Here is an 18,283-nt window from a genome sequence, read left to right as displayed (position 1 = left end):
TCATAATAAAATAAAATAAACACTAACAACTTGTTTTATTTTGTATATTTTTTCACAAAAGTAGTGCACTGGGCATTAAATAGTGCTGTATTAGCGGACCGATAAAGCACCTGAAAATACCCCCCTTGAAAATACAATAACAAATGTATACATAATAATAATAATAATAAACGCAGCACCCCCACCCCTAAACTACTTCCCGTAGCCTACAGGGGTCCTAAAATTATAAATCAAATAGCTAAATGATCCATGGTATGACCATCTTAAAACAATTCCATATGTTAGCTTAGTAGAACCCCTCCTTTGACTTTTAGAGGTTTTAAAAGCAGGTTCTACAGTAGGTTATGGGTGTGTCTGCAGGGGGATCTCACGTATTTTGCTCGAAATCCTGCAAAAAGCATTGCAGCATAATTCATAATCATTTTGGCGCAGCTAAACGGGTCAGATACTGTAGATGTACATCAGCACTACCGTAAAACACAGTAGACAGGATGTGTGTATTATTGTTTCCTAAACGGCTAGACCATGATGCATCCCCTGGCAATGACGTCGAGTCATGAATAAATGATGGGGATGGTTTGTGTGTTTGTGTTTGTGTTTGTGTGTGTGTGTGTGTGTGTGTGTGTGTGCACCCACACACTCATGCTCATCCATTCATCCGTCTCTGGGCTAATACAGGAGATTAGAGTGTCTACACACAGTGGTGACTCATGGTTGAACTCACAGATGTCCTCCCACACCCATCATGGCCACAGAGCTGTACAGGCCTAACTACACAGTCAGTCAGTCAGCCAGTCAACCAGTCAGTCAGCACGCCAGTCAGCTAGTCAGCCAGTCAGCCAGTCAGCCCTGCCTTACATAGGAAATGCTTACTGTAGGGATCCCACTAGGACAGCATAGAGCTAGCAGTGCCAGGGTAATCTACACCACAACAGTGGCACTGCAAGGACACACTGGGCTTTCCCCAGCATAATCACATCTAGACAATTACAGTGGGGAAAAAATGTATTTAGTCAGCCACCAATTGTGCAAGTTCTCCCACTTAAAAAGACGAGAGAGGCCTGTAATTTTCATCATAGGTACACGTCAACTATGACAGACATATTGAGAAAAAAATTCCAGAAAATCACATTGTAGGATTTTTAATGAATTTATTTGCAAATTATGGTGGAAAATAAGTATTTGGTCAATAACAAAAGTTTCTCAATACTTTGTTATATACCCTTTGTTGGCAATGACACAGGTCAAACGTTTTCTGTAAGTCTTCACAGGGTTTTCACACACTGTTGCTGGTGTTTTGGCCCATTCCTCCATGCAGATCTCCTCTAGAGCAGTGATGTTTTGGGGCTGTCGCTGGGCAACACGGACTTTCAACTCCCTCCAAAGATTTTCTATGGGGTTGAGATCTGGAGACTGGCTAGGCCACTCCAGGACCTTGAAATGCTTCTTACGAAGCCACTCCTTCGTTGCCCGGGCGGTGTGTTTGGGATCATTGTCATGCTGAAAGACCCAGCCACATTTAATCTTCAATGCCCTTGCTGATGGAAGGAGGTTTTCACTCAAAATCTCACGATACATGGCCCCATTCATTCTTTCCTTTACACGGATCAGTCGTCCTGGTCCCTTTGCAGAAAAACAGCCCCAAAGCATGATGTTTCCACCCCCATGCTTCACAGTAGGTATGGTGTTCTTTGGATGCAACTCAGCATTCTTTGTCCTCCAAACACGACGAGTTGAGTTTTTAGCAAAAAGTTTCATCTGACCATATGACATTCTCCCAATCCTCTTCTGGATCATCCAAATGCACTCTAGCAAACTTCAGATGGGCCTGGACATGTACTGGCTTAAGCAGGGGGACACGTCTGGCACTGCAGGATTTGAGTCCCTGGTGGCGTAGTGTGTTACTGATGGTAGGCTTTGTTACTTTGGTCCCAGCTCTCTGCAGGTCATTCACTAGGTCCCCCCGTGTGGTTCTGGGATTTTTGCTCACCGTTCTTGTGATCATTTTGACCCCACGGGGTGAGATCTTGCGTGGAGCCCCAGATCGAGGGAGATTATCAGTGGTCTTGTATGTCTTCCATTTCCTAATAATTGCTCCCACAGTTGATTTCTTCAAACCAAGCTGCTTACCTATTGCAGATTCAGTCTTCCCAGCCTGGTGCAGGTCTACAATTTTGTTTCTGGTGTCCTTTGACAGCTCTTTGGTCTTGGCCATAGTGGAGTTTGGAGTGTAACTGTTTGAGGTTGTGGACAGGTGTCTTTTATACTGATAACAAGTTCAAACAGGTGCCATTAATACAGGTAATGAGTGGAGGACAGAGGAGCCTCTTAAATAAGAAGTTACAGGTCTGTGAGAGCCAGAAATCTTGCTTGTTTGCAGGTGACCAAATACTTATTTTCCACCATAATTTGCAAATAAATTCATTAAAAATCCTACAATGTGATTTTCAGGATTTTTTTTTCTCAATTTGTCTGTCATAGTTGACGTGTACCTATGATGAAAATTACAGGCCTCTCTCATCTTTTTAAGTGGGAGAACTTGCACAATTGGTGGCTGACTAAATACTTTTTTCCCCCACTGTATATACGTAAGATACTGAGGAAAAGTGAGAGATTGATTGATTGATTTTATTTGACACAATACAACCACAATGCAGATAATAGCTTCTAATTGTGTCAGAATATATCTCACTCCTCACAATCCATTGTTTTAATTCACTTTGCTAAGTCCTGCTGCTTTTTCATGCCATTTATCACCAAACAGTCAAAAAGGTCAGAGACTGAAGCGGTGACAGTGTGTGTGCCTGCCTGCCTGCCTGCCTGCCTGTTTGTGCGTGTGCGTGTGCGTGTGCGTGTACATGTTGTGAAATAGATGCACCCTGTCAGAGGAGGAGAGTTATGTCAGAAGACTAGAATGTGGGCAGGTCCCAGACAGTATGTGGACTGCGACAGCTTAATGAAAGGATTGGGGTGTTGACTGCTGGCCTAAATACCTCCTTTCTCCCCTCAATGGATGCTGTTATTTATGTCACTGTGTCACAGTCTGAACACACTGGCCTGCTATGATTACCATGACCTCTGCCTTTCAACCAAAGACAAAGACAAGGAAATGTCACCTGCTTTAAAGAACCTTGTATCACAGGTGATACAGGCAGGAAAGAGTGACAGCCACCCTCTCCCGCTTCCCCTTCCCCCACCCTGTGTGTGTGTGTGTGTGTGTGTGTGTGTGTGTGTGTGTGTGTGTGTGTGTGTGTGTGTGTGTGTGTGTGTGTGTGTGTGTGTGTGTGTGTGTGTGTGTGATATGGGCAGAGAAACAAAGGGAAGAGGAAGGCTTGGAGAGGAAACTTGAGGTGCCTCACCATCTCGCATGGCTACATCGGCTTGACCTCTCACCTCTTAGGGACTAGTGACACCAGTCAGTCAAAGAAAATCCGGTGGGTGAGTGGTTAGTGGCGGGCAGGGAGCTAAAGCTTACGAATTTGTTTTGAAAGATACCTTACCCCTCCATTGTTCTCCAATTACTTAGCATAGTAATTAAGATTACCATTCAAAGCTAAGAATGCATTCCAAAGCAAAGGCTCAGTTGTGTTTTGCTACTCAATGATCTACATACTGTAGGAATGTGAATAGGTTTGATTGCCTTTGAACCGTCCCTGCCCCTGAAGGACCATTTTGAGTGTGAAGGCTAGGCTATGCTCTGATTCATGTATAAATATTGATCCCTCCCTTCTCAATAGGAAAAGAGATGTGCTTTGTCTGCCTAGCAAGAGTTTAAGAACGTAGTGCGTGCCAAAGCCGCCGCAGCATTACGGCTACTTTTCATACTAAGCTGTAGGCAGAAGTTTACCGAAAGTTTGGCGGAAATAAAAGTTTTGGCTTTGATACCGGAATTACCTTTCAGATATAAAGAAAAGGCAGAAAAAAAGTTGGTGGTATGGTAAAGTTGGCAGAAAAACTTCTTAGTATGAAAGGGATATAATACTCCCTTATAGAGATTGTATCTCTATGCATCTCTATGCCTCTGTGTGTTGAAGCTGCCTGTGTACACTGAGGCTGGGTTGGCAAAGCAGGAAGAGAACATGTAGTTTACATCTGAAATAGCTTCCTCTTCTCTGCAGCGTTGTTTAAGGTTTCACACTGTGTGTTTACTGACTTGCTCTCTCACCACTGCTGGGGAATAAGATACTGGCTGAGGGGTTGTTTTTCAAATAGTCTAAAGACATTTAGTTACTGACCTTTAATGAGAAAGCAAATGGTAATGAGTCAAGGCAGGACTGTGAATAGGCATGCTCGGCTGATGGCTCCACCTTTTTGTTACCCAATGCCAGTGATTTACAATCAATACCAGGAATTGGCATGCTATGGTTCTTCCTTCTTTGGGGCTCGCTTAGTTTACAGCCAATACTGACTAAATCAATATCATCCATAGACTCAACATCATATTATCCAGTATTCCCTACCAAGGGGGACGAACAGTAGACAGGGGTCTGGAGGTACTACCCCGGAAATTGTTTTGACATAAAACATTTTTTTTCCTGCAATTCTACAGTTTCACATCTATTATGTCTCTCTTGAGGGGTATTTTGAAAACACAGTTTAAGTGGAAGGATGATTGGAAGCCCCCCCCCCCAACCCCCCCCAAAATTATAAATAATGTAGTTTTTAGGGAAAATAATTATTATAATAATAATATATGCCATTTAGCAGACGCTTTTATCCAAAGCGACTTACAGTCATGTGTGCATACATTTTTACGTATGGGTGGTCCCGGGGATTGAACCCACTACCCTGGTGTTATAAGCGCCATGCTCTGCCAATTGAGCTACAGAGGACCAACCAGAAAACAGATTTGCAACTTCCTGTATTTCAACACATTTTAACATTGGGCAGAGAAAAATGTGCTCTTTTATAGCTCATCTCATGCTATTCTTCACATTTTACCATGACGATGAGAGAAAATGTTGCAGTTTTAAAGTAACTGTCCAGTGAAAATCACACTTTTAAAAGTTTATATTCTGTGAACTCATACCCAAATCATTTTCTGTGAACATATTCTGTGAACTCATACCTCAAACTTGTATCTCAAACAGACCGTTTCAAAAATGCTTGCAATTTCCTCATAGAGGATGAGCTGGCCAATCAGCATGAATATTTTTAATGACCGGTATACGCCCACAACATTCTGTTGTTGGGGTACGCCCACACCAAAAATATGCTTTTTAACATACTTAATATTTTTTTTTAAATGGAAGGAAAACTATTTCACTCATAATGTCATTAATTAAGGTCATTTTTCATAGAAATCTGGAAACACTGGGCAGTTACTTTAAAGGTCGAAATTGTGCAAAAACGCAAGAATAACGTCTTTAAACAGTATAAATGATCAATGCACCATCATACCAGGTCATTTAATGCTTAAAAACAAACAAAAATGGATGAATAAGATATTTGGCTACAGAAGTGCCATTTCTTACCGATCTCTACAGCTTCCGTCCAAAGACAAATCCTGTGAATGTTCAATACGTACTGGAGGAGTAACTGGCTAGCTACAGTGGCTAGCTTAGCTAACCAACTAGCTACGTTGGTCGCGGCACACAGGATCAGAATGACACATCGATGAACCACCAAAGGCGCACTCCCTTTCTGTTTGAAAATTGAGAAAGAGGAGGAGTTGGACCGTTTTTTGCACCCAAAGTCGACCATTAAAGCTAATTTCTTGCAATTCTACACATTTTACCATTGCTCATCATATGCTATCTGACGAATCGACTTGTTTTGAATATTGGGGGGGGACATGTCCCGCCATCCCCTGTGGCAAATTCGCCTACTATAGCCTAAGATGCTCCATGAGTCTTGATGTGGGCCTACCCTTACTGAGCTCTATAACACCCCACTTTAATACATCTACACCAACGTAAGTGCTTCTTTATGCTAAAACTACCTTGTTGGCTCATTGAGAGGGATGTCTTGAGAGAGGGATGTCTTGAGAGAGGGATGAGAGAGAGAGAGATGAGGGGTAGAGAGAGACAGATGAGGGTTAGAGAGAAAGAGAGAGATGAGGGGTAGAGAGAGAGAGAGAGAGAGAGAGATGATGGGTAGAGAGAAAGAGATGAGGGGTGGAGAGAGAAATGAGGGGTAGAAAGAGAGATGAGGGGTAGAGAGAGAGGACACGGAACGCTTTCTCACGGCAACGGTCTCCACGGCGACAGTGTGACCCACATTTCCCCTTTATCTCGTCATCCTCGGAGACGGCCTGCTGGGGGGCGGTTTCCATTTCACCCGACGACGGAGACTGTGGCTGGCAGGTTGTAAAGTCACTGGGATGGAATGAGTGTGTAGTGGAGACTGAACTAGAGATAATGCTCTGAAAGGGTAAACAGCTAGCCTGCTGAATGTCTCTCTCTCTCTGTCCATCCCAGCCAGGTGAGGAATGCCCCAGACTGTGTTCCCAGCAGCAGGCACCATGTTCACCCCCAGTGGCTTCAGCCCCCACCTGGCCTCCACCTGCTCTGAGGCTGACCCTGAGGAGGAGGAAAGCCCCAAGGAGGCCCGAGGGCCTGGGGCTTGCCTGGTCGACGGACCCCCCATTACCTCCGCCTCTCTGGACACTCTCATCCAGCACCTGGTGCCCACCGCAGACTACTACCCAGAGGTAAACACAGCTATGAAGGGGCCACTAATCTACCCTGGTTGTAATGACCCCAGCCTCAGAAGTAGAAATAGTAGTAGGAATATAATGTTAATGATAATGGAAATACTGGATGTGTTTAACACATTGTTTCCCTCCACAGAAAGCCTATGTGTTTAACCCATTGTTTCCCACCACAGAAAGCCTATGTGTTTACGTTCCTGCTGAGTGCTCGTCTGTTCATCACTCCCCCTGAGCTGCTGGCCAGACTCTGTGAGACCTGCATCAAACAACAGCAGCTGGACCAGAGTCCACTGGACACGGTCAGTACTGCTTACACACACACACACACACACACACACACACGCTTTCCAACCCAGTGACTCTGACTGGGTCTCCTCCCAGGCTAAAGTGAGGAAGTTTGGTCCCAAGATCCTGCAGCTGCTGACTGAGTGGACAGAGACGTTCCCCACAGACTTCAGAGAGGAGAAGATGGTGGGACTGTTCAAAGATATCATCCACAGGATAGCACCCTGTGATGAGGTGAGAGAGGGAGGGAGGGAGGGAGGGAGTATGAGAGGCTACCCTCTCATAGAGAGAGAGAGAGAGAGAGAGAGAGAGAGAGAGAGAGAGAGAGAGAGAGAGAGAGAGAGAGAGAGAGAGAGAGAGAGAGAGATGAGGGGTAGAGAGAGAGAGGGGTAGAGAGAGAGAGAGGGGTAGAGAGAGAGAGGGGTAGAGAGAGAGAGGGGTAGAGAGAGAGAGAGAGAGAGAGAGGGAGAGAGAGAGGAGGGAGGGGGAGAGAAGAGATAGAGAGACAAGGGGAAGGTTCTTGCATTCGTTCTGCAGCCTCGGGGAAAGAGAGAGAAAGAGATGGATGATGATGAAGGATAAGAGGGGCATGGGGATGAGGGGGAGGGGGAGGTAGAAAGGGATGGAAGATTGAGAGCAGGAAGGGGAGGAAGAGCAGGGAGGGGAAGTGGAGTAGGATGAGAGGGGGTGGATGCAAGGAAGGAAGAAGAGGGATGGAGAGCGAGCAAGAGGAGGCTGATGGTGATGAATTTGCAGCTATTTGTGGTTGCAGAGCAGAGCATGGCCCAGGCAGTGTTCTGGCTTCGGGTCATTTATGACACGCTACGGGTGATTTACTGAGACTCGACCTGCTGGCCCCAACCACCAGCCTTACAGCCATACAGCTCAGCGGGGGAGGGACACACACACACATACACACACACACACTGGGGGGAACACAACACACAAATCAAATCAAATGTTATTTGTCACATGCGTCGAATACAACCTTACAGTGAAATGCTTACTTACAAGCCCTTAACCAACAATGCAGTTTTAAGAAAGAATAACAAAAAAAATATATATATATATACAATATAAAATAATACGAAATAAAAGTAACAAATAATTAAAGAGCAGCAGTAAAAATAACAATAGCGAGGCTATATACAGGGGGTACCGGTACCGAGTCAATGTGCGGGGGCACCGGTTAGTCGAGGTAATTGAGGTAATATGTACATGTAGGTAGAGTTATTAAAGTGACCATGCATAGATAATAAACAGAGAGCAGCAGCAGCGTAAAAGAGGGGTGGGGGAGCAATGCAAATAGTCTGGGTAGCCATTTGATTAGATGTTCAGGAGTCTTATGGCTTGGGGGTAGAAGCTGTTTAGAAGCCTCTTGGACTTAGACTTGGCACTCCGGTACTGCTTGCCGTGCGGTAGCAGAGAGAACATTCTATGACTAGGGTGGCTGGAGTCTTTGACAATTTTTAGGGCCTTCCTCTGACACCGCCTGGTATAGAGGTCCTGGATGGCAGGAAGCTTGGCCCCAGTGATGTACTGGGCCGTACGCACTACCCTCTCTAGTGCCTTGCGGTCGGAGGCCGAGCAGTTGCCCATACCAGGCAGTGATGCAACCAGTCAGGATGCTCTCGATGGTGCAGCTGTAGAACCTTTTGAGGATCTGAGGACCCATGCCAAATCTTTTCATCATCACACTCACAGAAGAAAAGGGACACATGCTCGCAACTGCACGGTGGTGTGAAAGAGGGGTGTGAACTGTGAAGGAGAGGGATGTAGTCTGGAGAGATGATGATGGTGATGATGGTGATGATGATTGTGATGATGATGAGAATGGTGATGATGATGATGATTGTGATGATGATGATTGTGATGATGATGATGGTGATGATGATGATGATGGTGACGATGATGAGAATGTTGATGATGATGATGGTGATGATGATGATGATGGTGACGATGATGAGAATGTTGATGATGATGATGATGATTGTGATGATGATGATGATGATTATTGTGATGAGGATGAGGATGAGGATGAGGATGGTGATGGTGATGATGATGATGATGGTGATGATGGTGATGGTGATGATGGTGAGGATTGTGATGATGATGAGGAGGAGGATGAGAATGATGATGATGATGGTGTTGATCATGATTATTATTAGTTGTCTAATCATTCTAAAGTCTATATGTCCTCTCCAGGCGTATTGGAAGACACTGAACCAGGTTCTGCAGACCCTGAACCAGAAGCTGGCAGCCATCGCCCAGGGAGATGAGAGCATTGTCAAAGTGAATGCCTCCTCAGTCTCAGACAAGCTGGTGGCCTTCAAGACCAAGCCTCCACCTATCCAGAAGGACATGCTGTCTATCTGCAACGACCCCTACACACTGGCACAGCAACTCACCCATGTGGAACTGGTAAGAAGAGTGGTAGGAAGGATGGGAGGAGGGGATTAAAGGAGAGATGAAAGAGAATGAGATAAGGGTGTGATGGAAGGGAGAGAGATGATGAGAAGAGGAGAGAGGGGGAGGGAAGAGGAAGACAAACAGGCAAAGAGACAGAAACATGATGAGAGAGAGAGATGACACTAAGAGAGAGAGGAAGCAGAGGGGAGAAATGAATAGATACAGAAATAAATTGGAGATTAGGATATATGTAGAATCAAAAGAGAGAGAGAGAGAGAGAGAGAGAGAGAGAGAGAGAGAGAGAGAGAGAGAGAGAGAGAGAGAGAGAGAGAGAGAGAGAGAGAGAGAGAGAGAGAGAGAGAGAGAGAGAGAGAGAGAGAGAGAGAGAGAGAGAGAGAGAGAGAGATGCAGCACTGAAATCTTCCAAACAACTGTGTTAGCTTTGAATGGTCCTCTGTTAGCTATAGCCTACAGCTGAGTAACAGGCTTTGAATGGTCCTCTGTTAGCTATAGCCTACAGCTGAGTAACAGGCTTTGAATGGTCCTCTGTTAGCTCTATTCTACAGCTGAGTAACAGGCTTTGAATGGTCCTCTGTTAGCTATAGCCTACAGCTAAGTAACAGGCTTTGAATGTTCCTCCATTTGCTATATTCTACAGCTGAGTAACAGGCTTAGAAAGGTGCTCTACAGACACAGAAACAAACAGGGCTGAGCAACAAAAGGAGCTCCTACTCTCACTGATGGAGTGTTGTGTTTGTGTGTGTGTAAGGGCCGTCCTCCGCAGGCCTGAGTAAGCATGTACTCTGGTCTGAAAAGCGTGAGATCATCTCAGAAGTCAGTGGTTTGCCCGGTGCCTTTAAGGGAATATATCCACAGTGGATATATGTGACCTGACAGCTTTACACAAACACACACACACACACACACACACACACACACACACACACACACACACACACACACACACACACACACACAATCTGGGACATATTTGTGAAACCCAGACACCACTCATCTCTTTGCTGCATTCCTATCAGTGTGGGTCAATGTGTGGGTGAAGATGCACTGTAGCTATGGGTGATTCTCTTTGTTGATATGACAACAGTGATATAGTACAGTTGAAGTCGGAAGTTTACATACACCTTAGCCAAATACATTTAAACTCAGTTTTTCACCATTTCTGACATTTAATCCTAGTAAAAATTCCCTGTCTTAGGTCAGTTAGGATCAACACTTTATTTTAAGAATGTGAAATGTCAGAATAATAGCAGAGAGAATGATTTATTTAAGCTTTTATTTATTTCATCACATTCCCAGTGGGTCAGAGGTTTACATACACTCAATTAGTATTGGGTAGCATTGCCTTTCAATTGTTTAACTTGGGTCAAACATTTCGGGTAGCCTTCCACAAGCTTCCCACAATAAGTTGAGTGAATTTTGGCCCATTCCTCCTGACAGAGCTGGTGTAACTGAGTCAGGTTTGTAGGCCTCCTTGCTCGCACATGCTTTTTCAGTTCTGCCCACAAATGTTCTATAGGATTGAGATCAGGGCTTTGTGATGGCCACTCCAATACCTTGACTTTGTTGTCCTTAAGCCATTTTGCCACAACTTTGGAAGTATGCTTGGGGTCATTGTCCATTTGGAAGACCCATTTGCGACCAAGCTTTAACTTCCTGACTGATGTCTTGAGATGTTGCTTCAATATATCCACATAATTTTCCTTCCTCATGATGCCATCTATTTTGTGAAGTGCACCAGTCCCTCATGCAGCAAAGCACCCCCACAGCATGATGCTGCCACCCACGCGCTTCACGGTTGGGATGGTGTTCTTCGGCTTGCAAAGCGCCCCCTTTTTCCTCCAAACATAACGATGGTCATTATGGCCAAACAGTTCTATTTTTGTTTCATCAGGCCAGAGGACATTTCTCAAAAAAGTACGATCTTTGTCCCCATGTGCAGTTGCAAACCGTAGTCTGGCTTTTTTATGGCGGTTTTGGAGCAGTGGCTTCTTCCTTGCTGAGCAGCCTTTCAGGTTATGTCAATATAGGACTCGTTTTACTGTGGATATAGATACTTTTGTACCTGTTTCGTCCAGCATCTTCACAAGGTCCTTTGCTGTTGTTCTGGGATTGATTTGCACTTTTCGCACAAAAGTACGTTCATCTCTAGGAGACAGAACGCGTCTCCTTCCTGAGCGGTATGACGGCTACGTGGTCCCATGGTGTTTATACTTGCGTATTATTGTTTGTACAGATGAACGTGGTACCTTCAGGCGTTTGGAAATTGCTCCCAAGGATGAACCAGACTTGTGGAGGTCTACAATTTTTTTTTCGGAGGTCTTGGCTGATTTCGTTTGATTTTCCCATGATGTCAAGCAAAGAGGCACTGAGTCTGAAGGTAGGCCTTGAAATACATCCACAGGTACACCTCCAATTGACTCAAATGATGTCAATTAGCCTATCAGAAGCTTCTAAAGCCATGATTTCTGGAATTTTCCTAGCTGTTTAAAGGCACAGTCAACTTAGTGTATGTAAACTTCTGACCCACTGGAATTGTGATACAGTGAATTATAAGTGAAATATTCTGTCTGTAAACAATTATTGGAAAAATTACTTGTGTCATCCACAAAGTAGATGTCGTAACCGACTTGCCAAAAATATAGTTTGTTAACAAGACATTTGTGGAGTGGTTGAAAAACAAGTTTTAATGACTCCAACCTAAGTGTATGTAAACTTCCGACTTCAACTGTATGTGTGTTTTGTTAGGTTTATGTACTTTTGATTTCCGCTGCTTAGCCTCTGCGTACCAGGGGTCAGCTGTTGCTTCAAGGGAAGGTGATATTTGTAGATGATTCATGACTTCCTGTATTGCTTGGCTTCCATTACAGAGATTAATCTAGTTCATATGCACTGCCATGTCGCTCTACTCTGCTCTCTCTGTGTGTTTCAGGAACATCTCAGTCATATTGGTCCTGAGGAGTTTGTCCAAGCCTTCGTTCAGAAAGATCCACTGGATAGCACTCAGGTATAGTATAATAAAACTTTGAAATGTCTTTATTCTTTTGGAACTTTTGTGAGTGTAATGTTTACTGTTAATTTTTATTGTTTATTTCACTTTTGTTTATTATCAACTTCACTTGCTTTGGCAATGTTAACATATGTTTCCCATGCCAGTAAAGCCCTTACATTGAATTGAATTGAATTGAGAGAGGAGACAGAGAGATAGCGACAGAGAGACAGGGAGAGAGACAGAGAGGAGTCAGAGAGACAGAGAGGAGACAGAGAGAGAGAGAGAGAGACAGACAGAGGGAGAAAGAGAGAGAGAAAGAGAGAGAGAAAGAGAGAATGTCCTGATGTGCAGTATTGTGTGTTTGTGTCCCAGCAGCCGTGTTTCAGTGACCAGAAGAAGAAGACCACTAACCTGGAGGCTTACGTCAGGTGGTTTAACAGGCTGTGCTACCTGGTGGCTACTGAGATCTGCATGGTAAATGTTTTCACATGTTATTCTCTTCATTATGGTCCCGTATTGCTCATTTGGTAGAGCATGGTGTTTGTGACATAAGCGCTGTGGGTTCAATTCCCGGGGCCACCAATACCTAAGAATGTATGCATGCATGACTAAGTCGCTTTGGATAAAAGCATCTGCTAAATGACATATATTATATTATATTATAATATATTATATTATATTGTTATGCCGGTCTTCCCTCACCGAAGTTGATGATTCAGTCATGGTTCTTTAGTGTCACCTGTTGGCCATGTAACATTACTACACTCCTGTACCCCTTGTGAGGCATTGATACGTTCTTCCCAGACCAGGGCCTGTATCCACAAAGTGTCTCAGAGTAGGAGTGATGATCTAGGATCAGGTCCCAACCTGTCCATATAATCCTATTCATTATGATCTAAAAGGCTAATCTGATCCTAGATACAGGCCCTGGGCCAAATACTGTATATTTTGCATGTCATTTCCATCCATTATATCCCACTAGCAGCCTGTGTGTGTCTCCTCTCAGCCTGCTAAGAAGAAACAGAGAGCCCAGGTGATTGAGTTCTTCATCGACGTGGCCAGAGAGTGCTTCAACATCGGCAACTTCAACTCCCTCATGGCCATCATCTGTGAGTGTCTCGGTTGCATCCTACATCATACATGAACCAAATACTGATATTTGGCAATATACCGATATTTGACTTGTGTCTGCTCCTCTAGCTGGTATGAATATGAGTCCTGTGTCTCGGCTGAAGAAGACGTGGGGTAAAGCCAAGACTGCCAAGTTCTTCATCCTGGAGGTAAACCTCACCAACCAGCACAGCCTTAGATACCTTGCTAGAATGTTTATTATTTCATTGTTATTCTTTTTTTCTTTTTTTTTCTTTGGGGGGACACTCTTGAAAACTAGAGATTTCATCCTGCAACATGTCAAATAAATATAGAAAACAAATCTGTAACTTTACTGTACCTGTCTATGTAACTACCATGTAAAAACATGCTTTTAGCGCCACTGATATAGTATATTGTTTTTCCATCCAGCATCAGATGGACCCTACTGGAAACTTTTACAACTACAGGACAGCACTTAGGGGAGCCGTCCACAGGTCCCAGACTGCTAATAGCATCAGGGAGAAGGTACAGGCCACCATTCACTCTGTAAATACCCTTATCTGACCCCTACTCGTGCACTGAAACCAAGGACATGCATCATTAACTCTCTCTCTTTTTCTTAGATTGTGATTCCCTTCTTCAGCCTACTGATCAAAGACATCTACTTCCTGAATGAGGGATGTGCCAACCGCTTGCCCAATGGCCATGTACATTTTGCGGTAAGGCTGAAAACTTTGTACTGATATATACAAATGTGGATTTTACTCTCTCAATTCAATTAAATTCAAAGGGCTTTATTGGCATGGGAAACACATGTTTACATTGCCAAAGCAATCTCTCTCAATTCAATTCAATTCAATAGACTTTATTGACATGGCATGTAAAATTACTTACATTGTCAAAGTATAGATATAACAAAAATGGTGGTACCAACAGCAATAATAATAATAGTAGTAGTGGAAATGGGATTACCTGTCACGCCCTGGCTCTGGGGACTCTTAAATGTTGAGCCAGGGTGTGGATTTTCATTGTTTAGTTTACTATGTTTTTGTTCTAGATCGTTTAGATCTATGTTGGCCAGGGTGGTTCCCAATCAGAGGCAGCTGTAGCTCGTTGTCTCTGATTGGGGACCATACTTAGGCAGCCTGTTTTGCACCAGTTAATTGTGGGATCTTGTTCCGTAAGGTTTGTTTGGTATTTAACCTAGGACTTCACGTATCGTTTGGTTTGTTGTTTTGTTCGTGTTGTGTACTAAATAAAATGTACGCTTATCACGCTGCGCCTTGGTCCGTGTCTTCATCCGTGGTCCTCTGTAGCTCAGCTGGTAGAGCACGGCGCTTGTAACGCCAAGGTAGTGGGTTCGATCCCCGGGACCACCCATACACAAAAAAAATTATGCACGCATGACTGTAAGTCGCTTTGGATAAAAGCGTCTGCCAAATGGCATATTATTATTATTATTATTCATCCGGTAACGATCGTGACATTACCATTAACAGCAACTACGACAACAATATTAATGAGAATAACAATACATTAAAGCAATAGTAGTCGACCAATCTCAACATGACTGAGAAGACACATTACATGGTATGAAAGCCAAAACAAAACAGGAAATATTATTGACATTACATTACACTTTTCACTGGCTGTCCCTCAGGTTGTGGCAGGAGGACACATATTTGGCTGCCAAAATTGCACATTTAGGCTTTTCACCCAATAAATATTGGATTTTTTCCTTCCTCTTTTATAGTTTCAAATTCTTTGTACTGAATGATAATTTTGGGAAAGAAAGATTCTCTTAGGTCTGAGTATTTTTCACAGTGTAATAGGAAATGCAGCTCTGTCTCTACCTCTCCCCTGGAGCAGAGTGAGCACAGCCTGTCCTCTCTGGGCAGCCAGGTTTGCCTGTGACGACCGGTCTCTATAGCCAGACTGTGCTCACTGAGTCTGTACCTAGTCATTGTTTTCCTCAGTTTTCTATCAGTCACAGTGGTCAGATAGTCTGCCACCATGTACTGTCTGTTTAGAGCCAAATAGCATTGAAGTTTACTTTGATTTTTTGTGGTGTCTTTCCAATAGGTGATATATTTTTCTTTTTGCTTTGTGATGATTTCATTAGGCCAGATTTTCTGAGTGCTGTCCTGAGGCTCTATGAGGTTGGTTTTGGTTAGTGAACTGAGCCTCAGAACCAGCTGGCTGAGGGGACTCTTCTCTTGTTTCATCTCTTGACATAGTAGAGCTGTGTGATGGAATGTTTTGGGGTCACTTGTTTTTAGATGGTTGTAAAATTTGATGGCTCTTTTTTCTATTCGAATAAGGAGGGGGTATTGGCCCAATTCTGCTCTACATGCGTTATTTTGAGTTTTTCTTTGCACTTGCAATACAGTCATGCAAAACTCTGCATGCAGTATTTCGATTGGATGTTTGTCCCATTTGGTAAATTCAGTATTAGAGAGCGGACCCCATACTTCGCTGCCATATAGAGCAATTGGTTCTATAACTGATTGAAACATTTTGAGCCAGATTCTAATTGGAATTTTGATTTTAATATTCCTTTTAATGGCATAGAATGCTCTTCTTGCTTTGTCTCTCAGCTCATTCACAGCCATGTGAAAGCTACCTGTGTTGCTGATATTTAATCCTAGATACGTGTAATTTTTGGTGTGTTCTAATAGAACTGTGTCCAAATAGAATTTATATTTGTCATCCTGATTTCCGGACCTTTTTTGGAATATCATTATATTAGTTTTTTTTAGATTAACGGTCAGGGCCCAGGTCTGACAGAATCTGTGCAGATGATCTAGATGCTGCTGTAACCCCTCCTTAGTGGGAGACAGTAGCACCAGGTCATCTGCGTACAGCAGACACTTGATTTCAGTGTTGTGTAGGGTGAGACCAGGTGCTGCCGATTCTTCTAATGTTTTTGCCAATTCATTAATGTAGATGTTAAATAGTGTTGGGCAGCCCTGTTTCACTCCACGTCCCTCTCTCTCGCGCTCTCTCTCTCGCTTTCTATCTCACTCTCTCACTCTCTCTCTCTCCTTTTTTGATTTTGTTTTCAGAAATTTGTGGAGTTGGCTCGTCAGGTGGGAGAGTTTATGACGTGGAAACAGATAGAGTGCCCGTTTGAGACAGACAGGAGCATCCTCCACTACCTCCACACTGCTCCCATCTTTAGTGAGGACGGTAAGACACACAGTCTCACCTAACATGAGTCTTCAGTGAGGATGATAAGACACACAGTCTCACCTAACATGAGTCTTCAGTGAGGACAGTAAGACACACAGTCTCACCTAACATTAGTCTTCAGTGAGGACGGTAAGACACAGTCTCACCTAACATGAGTCTTCAGTGAGGACAGTAAGACACACAGTCTCACTTAACATTAGTCTTTAGTGAGGACGGTAAGACACAGTCTCACCTAACATGAGTCTTCAGTGAGGACGGTAAGACACACAGTCTCACCTAACATGAGTCTTCAGTGAGGACGGTAAGACACAGTCTCACCTAACATGAGTCTTCAGTGAGGACAGTAAGACACACAGTCTCACCTAACATGAGTCTTCAGTGAGGACAGTAAGACACACAGTCTCACCTAACATCAGTCTTGAAGTCACACATCACATTTCTTTCTTTCTTTCTTTCTTTCTTTCTTTCATCCCTAGGCCTATACCTGGCATCCTATGAGAGTGAGAGCCCAGAGAACCAGGTGGAGAAGGACAGATGGAAAGCACTCAGGTATGACAGATATCAGTGATGTAGTCTAATGAGCCAGTGATGTAGCCTAATGAGTCAGTGATGTAGCCTAATGAGTCAGTGATGTAATCTAATGAGTCAGTGATGTAGCCTAATGAGTCAGTGATGTAACCTAATGAGTCAGTGATGTAGCATAATGAGTCAGTGATGTAACCTAATGAGTCAGTGATGTAGCCTAGTGAGTCAGTGATGTAATTTAATGAGTCAGTGATGTAACCTAATGAGTCAGTGATGTAGCCTAATGAGTCAGTGATGTAACCTAATGAGTTAGTGATGTAGCATAATGAGTCAGTGATGTAACCTAATGAGTCAGTGATGTAACCTAATGAGTCAGTGATGTAGCATAGTGAGTCAGTGATGTAATCTAATGAGTCAGTGATGTAACCTAATGAGTCAGTGATGTAGCCTAATGAGTCAGTGATGTAACCTAATGAGTCAGTGATGTAACCTAATGAGTCAGTGATGTAACCTAATGAGTCAGTGATGTAACCTAATGAGTCAGTGATGTAGCCTAATGAGTCAGTGATGTAACATAATGAGTGGCATAGTCTTAGCTTATTTAAACCACCTGTGTTTTCCCTCCTATCTTTCTCCAGGTCTAATATTCTGGTGAAGACAAAAGAGCTAAAAGAGCACCATGGCAGCTAACCCTCAGGCCAGCCCAGCGACGGAGGGAGGGAGGGAGTGTACTCATTGCACTACAACAAACTGTGAAGGAGCCTAGCTGGTACCGAAGTGTTTTTCTACACATGAAGAATAGAAGTGATGAAACAATAATGATGAACAGGATTCATCAACAACATGACCAGTAAAAACACAATAGAAGAACAAAGGTCAACAAGCAGTGAAAGGTGAAGCTACTGTATGGACACTAACTGGAGTATAATGCCATTACCTTTGGTTTGACTATTGTACGTAAGGGATAGATCAATCCCGCAATCTTGGTGTTTATTTACTCTCTCTCTCTCTCATCTTTCTTTCTTTTGCTCTCCCTCTCTGTTTCTCTCTCATCTTTCGTTCTCTCTCCTTCACTCTCATATTTATTTCTCTCCCCATCTCTGTTTCTCTCTCGTCTT

The 18,283-nt window shown here is 43.5% G+C and overlaps 1 protein-coding gene across 1 annotated transcript in view; it reads left to right on the top strand.

The window, feature by feature from the left end:
* The window catches only part of LOC311104756 (ras-GEF domain-containing family member 1C-like), a 34,978-nt gene extending 16,912 nt beyond the window's left edge, over positions 1-18,066 (top strand). The window contains exons 2-14 of the mRNA XM_084146652.1: positions 6,420-6,652; positions 6,829-6,951; positions 7,034-7,171; positions 9,143-9,358; positions 12,297-12,371; positions 12,732-12,830; positions 13,363-13,465; positions 13,557-13,636; positions 13,878-13,973; positions 14,072-14,167; positions 16,514-16,637; positions 17,117-17,189; positions 17,804-18,066. Of these exons, the coding sequence (XP_084002778.1) occupies positions 6,431-6,652; positions 6,829-6,951; positions 7,034-7,171; positions 9,143-9,358; positions 12,297-12,371; positions 12,732-12,830; positions 13,363-13,465; positions 13,557-13,636; positions 13,878-13,973; positions 14,072-14,167; positions 16,514-16,637; positions 17,117-17,189; positions 17,804-17,855 (1,497 nt within the window). The 5' untranslated portion in view covers positions 6,420-6,430 and the 3' untranslated portion in view covers positions 17,856-18,066. The remainder of the gene's footprint in view (positions 1-6,419; positions 6,653-6,828; positions 6,952-7,033; positions 7,172-9,142; positions 9,359-12,296; positions 12,372-12,731; positions 12,831-13,362; positions 13,466-13,556; positions 13,637-13,877; positions 13,974-14,071; positions 14,168-16,513; positions 16,638-17,116; positions 17,190-17,803) is intronic.
* Positions 18,067-18,283: the final 217 nt, after the last annotated feature.

The sequence above is a fragment of the Coregonus lavaretus genome (genome assembly GCF_964263955.1).
Source record: "Coregonus lavaretus genome assembly, chromosome: 29".
Taxonomy (NCBI): domain Eukaryota; kingdom Metazoa; phylum Chordata; class Actinopteri; order Salmoniformes; family Salmonidae; genus Coregonus; species Coregonus lavaretus.
The sequence above is the reverse complement of the archived record's forward strand: the minus strand, read 5'-3'. Positions and strand labels throughout refer to the sequence as shown.